Below are 7,528 nucleotides of genomic sequence, written 5' to 3'. Positions count from 1 at the left end.
CCTGGAACAAAAAAAAAGGGAGCGCAAACTCAGCTTGCGGTAAAGAGTTGCCAGATTTCGTGTCATACATCGATGCCCCGATAAAGTATTTGATATCTAAAATTTTAATCTTGCACACATAATGTGCATCTTCGACGTAGCGCGACAAACTGAAGGTATCCAGCGATAATCCTTGAAGCATAAGAGAACTAGAATCGGCACCAGAGAATGTGAGAAAGCCTCAAAGTATATTTAATTGAATAATATGAAAAATAACCCTAAAGGATGCTAGCTTATATAGAAATTACCGTACTTGGGGACCAGTATAGAAATATGACCATAATTGAAGGGAGTTCCATGTTAGACAAATAAGGAATATGGTTGGAGTCCTTGTGTAATTGTATATAATATTATTATTGGAAGAATAAGCCGTCCTACAGCCGTCCTACCTACACACTAGCCGTCCTACAGCCGTCCTACCTTGTCCTACCTACACACTAGCCGTCCTACAGCCGTCAAGCCGTCCTACAGCGGTCCTACCTTGTCCTACCTACACACTAGGACGGCTACCTTGTCCTACCTACACATTTGTATCATGTATATATATCCTTGTAATCTTGTAGAGAAAAATAATGAAAAAATAAGCATTCTCTTCCATTTGCATTCTCTTCCATAAGCATTCTCTTCCATTTTTCCACATTCACGTATCAATAACAAATATATTTTTTAGCCTACATACCTTTTTCTACATGGTATACAGAGCAGGTTTATAACCCTAGCCCTAATTTTTTTTTCGGCAGCTTTCTCTGCTGTTCCCATGGCTGTTCGTGGCCTGTCCCGTCCCTCCTCTGCTCGTCCTCCCCTCCACTGCACCTACTGCAATTTTGATTATCATACCCGAGACACCTGCCATAAACTTCATGGCTATCCCGTTGGCCATCCCCTCCATGGCCAACCGTGGCGACCACCGCGCCGTGCCACTGCTTCCAGTTCTTCCCGCAGCCATGCACCTTCCAGTCCTCCCCGGCAGCCACGGTTTTCTGCTTCCCGGCCCTATAATTTCACCCAGGCCCATCACGTGCAAGGCACCCAGGCCCCCGCCTCCTCTTCTACTCCAGCGACCCACCAAGTGCACGGGGCCCAGCCCACTTTGCATGACTTGCAACTTGCCATGCCTGACCTCTATGCCGAGCAGCACTCCCGTGTTCTCGCTGCTCTACGTGACACCACCACCCCTCCTCAGGCCAATGTCGTGCTCACTACTGATTTTGCCCAAGGTTTGTTACCTATCACCTCTCGTCATGGTCAATGGATTCTTGACAGTGGTGCTACGGATCATATTACTTTTTCCGCTTCATGTTTGGTTAATCGCTCTCCTTCACATTTGCCGCCTGTTTCTTTGCCTAGTGGTGCTTCCGCTCCCATTACTTTTACCGGCACTCTTCCTTTAAATTCATCAGTTACTTTGAAGGATGTTTTATGTGTCCCTAATTTCCGAGTGGACCTTTTATCGGTTGGTAAACTTACAGATGGATTATCGTGTTCCATAACCTTCTTTCCTTCTTGGTGTGTTTTGCAGGACTTGGTTTCGAAGGCGATGATTGGTGTGGGTAAGCGACGTGGCGATCTGTATTACCTTGTGGCCCTTACCTCTTCTCTCCCCACCCGTCAACCTCTCTGCAACATCATTACCATCCCTTCCTCCCTCTGGCATAGGCGTCTTGGTCACCCCTCCTCCACTCGTTTGCAAGCTTTAGCATCTAGCTCTCTTAATTGCACTTTTGATTCTAGTCATATTTGTGATGTTTGTCCGTTGGCAAAACAAACTCGTCAATCTTTTCTTTTGAGTTCAATTTCATCCACTTTCCCTTTTGCTTTAATTCATTGTGATATTTGGGGCCCGAATCGTCAATCTTCTTCTCTTTCTGGTGCTCATTATTTCTTAACCATTGTGGATGATTTTTCTCGCTTTACGTGGGTCTTCCTCATGAAACATAAATCCGACACTCAACAATTAATTAAGGATTTTTTTGCTTATGTCACTACCCAATTCCGCACTACCATCCAATGCATTCGTACTGACAATGGTGGTGAATTTTTATCTCTTCGTAGTTTTTTCTCTGATCATGGGGTGCTTTTACAAACTTCTTGTGTTTATACCCCCCAACAAAATGGCGTTGTTGAAAGAAAACATCGTCATCTTCTTGAAACCGCTCGCGCCCTTCGTTTTCAATCCCATCTTCCTATCAAGTTTTGGGGGGAATGTGTTCTTACCGCTACTTATCTCATCAATCGTCTCCCTACCCGTCTTCTCCATCATAAATCCCCATTTGAGGTTCTCTTTTCGAAAACCCCATCTTATGACCACTTCCGCGTCTTTGGTTGTCTGGCATATGCCACCTCTGTCACTCCCACCACCAAATTTTCCCCTCGGGCTCATCGTTGCATTTTTCTCGGTTATCCTCATGGACAAAAGGCCTATACCCTTTACGATCTCGACAATCACCGCATTTTCACTAGTCGAGACGTCATCTTTCACGAAACTACTTTCCCTTATGCCGTTTCTCACCCTCCTATCCCATCCTCTTCGCCTACCCTACCCATCCCACCCCCTCTGGACTTTACATATAACCCACCCCTTCCTGCCCCGACGCCTCACCCTCCTCCACCTTCATCCCCTTCCACGCCTCCCACAGATTCCCTTGCTGCCCCATTACCCGTTCCTCCCCATGCCCCTGCCCTCTCGGCATCCCCTCCTTCCCCCCCCCCCCCCCCCCCCCCGCTACTTCCTTACCTTTCACCCTTTTACCCACGGACATCCCTACCCCCCACTACCTACCAATCCTCCTCTTCCCCGCACCTCTTCCCGTGCCCATAAACTTCCATCCTATTTAAAAGACTACGTTTGCTCGCAGGTGATTCTGCCATCCCACCCATCTTCGACTTCGCAACCCGGTTCTACACAAGGTACGCGATATCCACTTTGTAATTTTCTCTCTTATCACCGTTACTCTCCCAGGCATTTTTCTTACATTAACTCTGTCAGTCGGACTGTGGAGCCTTCCTCCTTTGCCAAGGTTGCCACTGACCCCAATTGGCAACGTGTTATGACTGAGGAGCTTCAAGCTTTACATGCTAATGATACTTGGACTTTAACTTCCTTGCCCCCTGGCAAAATTCCCATTGGTTGTAAGTGGGTGTACAAACTCAAGCACAATTCCGATGGCTCTATTGACCGCTACAAAGCTCGTTTGGTTGCTAAAGGCTTCACTCAGGCTGAAGGTATTGATTATCATGACACTTTTTCTCCTACTGCTAAGATGATTACGGTGCGTTGTCTTCTTGCTCTTGCTGCTAGTCAGTCTTGGTCTCTTCATCAACTTGATGTTAATAATGCTTTCTTACATGGTGACTTACATGAAGAAATCTATATGTCTCCTCCTCCTGGTCTTCGGCGACAGGGGGAGAATCTTGTGTGTTGCCTTCACAAGTCACTTTATGGTCTTAAGCAGGCTTCTCGCCAATGGTTTGCCAAATTCACTAGTGCCATCATTTTTGCCGGTTTTCAACAATCCAAAGCTGACTATTCATTGTTCACTAAAAAGTCTGGTATTTCTTTCACAGCTTTGCTCATTTATGTGGATGATATTGTGATTACAGACAATGATGCTAGTGCCATTAATTCTCTGAAGTCTTTTCTCCGTGATCATTTTCGGATAAAAGACCTTGGTGATTTAAAATATTTTTTGGGTATTGAGGTTTCTCGTTCCAAACAAGGGATTTATATTTCTCAACGCAAGTATGCATTAGAGATTCTCAAGGACTATGGTTTTTTGGGAGCACGACCCATTGCTTTTCCGATGGATGACACAAAATTATCTGATAAAGGAGAACTTCTCAAGGATCCTGAAAAGTATCGACGATTAGTAGGTCGGTTAATATATCTCACTATCACTCGGCCGGATATCACCTATTCTGTGCATGTTCTAAGCCGTTTTATGCACGAGCCAAGGATATCTCATATGGATGCTGCGCTTCGTATTGTTCGTTATTTGAAGGCTACTCCAGGTCAAGGTTTATTATTTCGTTTTGACAACCAGACCAAGTTAACTGCGTTTTGTGATTCTGATTGGGCAGGTTGCCCTATTACTCGCCGTTCGACTACTGGGTATTGTGTATTCTTGGGCGGTTCTTTGATTTCTTGGCGGACAAAACGACAAAAAACCGTTTCGCTCTCTTCAGCAGAGGCGGAATATAGGGCCATGGCAGGTGCTTGTTGCGAGATAGTTTGGCTTCGTTTTTTGTTGAAGGATTTGAACATTCCATTGGATGGTCCTTCCATTTTATTTTGTGATAATCAAGCAGCGTTACATATAGCTGCCAATCCTGTTTTTCATGAACGAACTCGTCACATTGAGATGGATTGTCACTTTATACGAGATAAGATTGTAGATGGCACAATAGAGACCAAGTATGTGGGTACGGCACAACAGTTGGCAGACTTGTTTACCAAACCTCTTGGGAAAGAAAAGTTTTCGGGTATGTTACGCAAGTTGGGAGTTCTTGACATCCACTCTCCAACTTGAGGGGGAGTGTTAGAAAAATAAGGAATATGGTTGGAGTCCTTGTGTAATTGTATATAATATTATTATTGGAAGAATAAGCCGTCTTACAGCCGTCAAGCCGTCCTACAGCCGTCCTACCTTGTCCTACCTACACACTAGCCGTCCTACAGCCGTCCTACCTTGTCCTACCTTGTCCTACCTACACACTAGCCGTCCTACAGCCGTCAAGCCGTCCTACAACCGTCCTACCTTGTCCTACCTACACACTAGGACGGCTACCTTGTCCTACCTACACATTTGTATCATGTATATATATCCTTGTAATCTTGTAGAGAAAAATAATGAAAAAATAAGCATCCTCTTCCATTTGCATTCTCTTCCATAAGCATTCTCTTCCATTTTTCCACATTCACGTATCAATAACAAATATATTTTTTAGCCTACATACCTTTTTCTACATTCCATGCATGCAAACTATGTAGACTTGTTGCAATGACAGGTTAAGATACAACTTAATCATTGGCACCAAAAACGATTCCGATGATACGACTTCGAAAAGGATTGACGTCTAAGAGAAGATTATCAGTTGGGGTGACTCTCGATCGAACGGGATACAAAACGAGAAGATAATATAGAAACAGTATCATTCACCACAATTCATTTTAAATACTAGATCAAACAAAGTTAAGTTCGAATACGACGCAAGGTGGTACTGACAGGAGTCGTATAAACCCACAATTGAGCCAGCATCCAACTAATCAAACACATAACATCTTATATTCATGTTATTCTCAACTCGCAGTTGTCGTCGAAACTCTGTATAATCTGCTGCATGCCTTAATTATTACTGTGCTCTCCTACGCTACTTTGTATGAATCCTCGAACAACTACGACTTAAGCCCAAATGAAACTCGAACGGAGTCTCTCGAGACTTTCAACCAAGTAAAATTAAACTCGTAAAACTTATATCCACAGTTTATCAGAACCATATATATTTTGTGAAACATCTAGTAGGCGAACATATGCATGCATATATGATCATCACAAAAAAAAAAAAAAAAAAAGTATAGAAGAGAAAGAACCAAATTCAGTCATTTGAACAATCAACACATGCAATTCAAACTTTTACTACACACAATATAATTGGATTTAACACTGCGACACGCACAATGCTATATATGTTGGAGAATAAACGTTTTCACAAGACCCGTCAGTAATGACATCTTCAGCTTCTCTAGAAATCTGAAGCCCTAAGTTCACCCTCGATGTCATCCACAACCTGCGGTTGCAGCTGAGGTTGCTGCTGTGGTTGCGGCAGAGGTTGCTGCTGTGGCTGCGGCTGAGGTTGCGGCTTTGGTGATATCTGTGTGTTCCATGTGCTCTTTCTTACAACACATCTTACTGCAGAGATGGATAACCAGTGTAACAAATAGTGAGATGCCGATTGCAATCACGATGTTAACAACAAAGCCAGTAATTTTTTTTTCCGGTGACTTCTGGCCCCGTGCTCTTATAGTTAGAGGTTTTCGGGAGTGCAGATTCTCTGTGTTGAGCTCGTGGATAAGAGGAACTCCATCCGGTACAGCTGCGCCTACTTGCCATACCTGCAAAAACAAAGAGCACCATATGTGAGTCGGTACGATCGCATCTAACTCATCACTACATACGGAACACCCTTTTCAGAAAAATAAAAAAAAACCAAGATAAAACTCACATAACCAAAAAGTTTATGATTGTTAAGTAACAAAAGCAAATGATGAAGGGAAAATGTTCAAAGTGATTATCATCACCACATACATGAGGTCACCTTCAGCACACAACCCTAAACCTTCGATCGGGGTTAATAAAACTATGGTGTTTTCCCACCCCAATAGGTGGTAGCAAATCACTAGCAATCCTCAGGTTTATTAATCAAGGGATCTGGGAGACGATGGTTGAAAATTTATTTTAATTACAGTGCCAATAAATAACATATTCTTTTCTAAGAAGCTAAAAAATTTATGACCAGACTTTTCCCTTACCATGTTCAAAGTCTGAATATTTTCTGGCATCCTTATCGTAACAAATATGGTGATGAATCCCAACGCCGTGGATGCCTCGGCACTCATCTGCCGTACCTCAAAATCGATTGGAGCCTCTACTAGGATGGTATACGAAGTTAAATGGAATGTCTTCACCGTTATGCTGCCGATGGGTTGTCTAAAGGCAACCAACACTTGTGCCCCGATCATGCCTGTGCTGATTGGGTTTATCCCCCATGCAATCCAACCCTCTGGTTCGGCAGGCGGAGCAGTGAAGGCGATCGACAAGGAGGAGATAGACGGGTCGAACAACCAGTGAAGGCGAGAGTTGAGTGTAGGGAGGTCGTCACATTCGTTGTAACTTGTATTTGGGAAAATCTGGCTTGGGCAGTTGGAGTGGACTGATGATCCTGAGAATATTAAGATCAAAGCTATAAACCCTAGAAAGTTCACCATGTCATTTAACTTTTTGTTCACAACCCAAAACTGCAGATGGAATCCTTTTTATGGTACTCACGAAACTCAAACGTATTTGCAGGGAACCTTCACGAGGCTCAAGATGACGTTGGTCATGGCTCAAGATGACGTTTATCATAGCTCAAGATGACGTCGTTGATAGGAATGGAACAAGAAAGTACTCACTCATTGCGTACAGCATGCACATTAGACTATTAGAGAATTCTATTTAAAAAAAAAAAAAAAAAAAAAAAAAGGAGAAACTTAGAATGCCCCACTCATTTTCTACAATTTTTTTATTAAAGATTTGATTCCACCTAAGCATTTTTAAATTTATTTTAATTAGTTTTTTTTTTTAAATGAAAAATGTTATAGGTGTTGTAGCCTATTTTATTTGACAAGGTTAAAGGGGCCGGCGACAAGGGTAGAGAGATTGAGAGAGATGTGTTTGTAGAATTGTAAGGGAATATGTGTTGTTATCTCCCTTACATTGTGCCTTTATTTATA

General features: G+C 43.0%; 1 protein-coding gene across 1 annotated transcript; it reads right to left on the bottom strand.

The window, feature by feature from the left end:
- Positions 1-5,611: 5,611 nt before the first annotated feature.
- LOC137746527 (auxin-induced in root cultures protein 12-like) lies at positions 5,612-7,030 on the bottom strand. Its single transcript, XM_068486547.1, has 2 exons — positions 6,566-7,030; positions 5,612-6,148 (listed from the first exon to the last, which is right to left on the bottom strand). Exons 1-2 carry the CDS (start codon positions 7,019-7,021, stop codon positions 5,813-5,815), a joined length of 792 nt encoding a protein of 263 aa, XP_068342648.1. The 5' UTR covers positions 7,022-7,030; the 3' UTR covers positions 5,612-5,812.
- Positions 7,031-7,528: the final 498 nt, after the last annotated feature.

Source organism: Pyrus communis, chromosome 10 (assembly GCF_963583255.1).
Source record: "Pyrus communis chromosome 10, drPyrComm1.1, whole genome shotgun sequence".
Lineage (NCBI taxonomy): Eukaryota > Viridiplantae > Streptophyta > Magnoliopsida > Rosales > Rosaceae > Pyrus > Pyrus communis.
The sequence above is the reverse complement of the archived record's forward strand: the minus strand, read 5'-3'. Positions and strand labels throughout refer to the sequence as shown.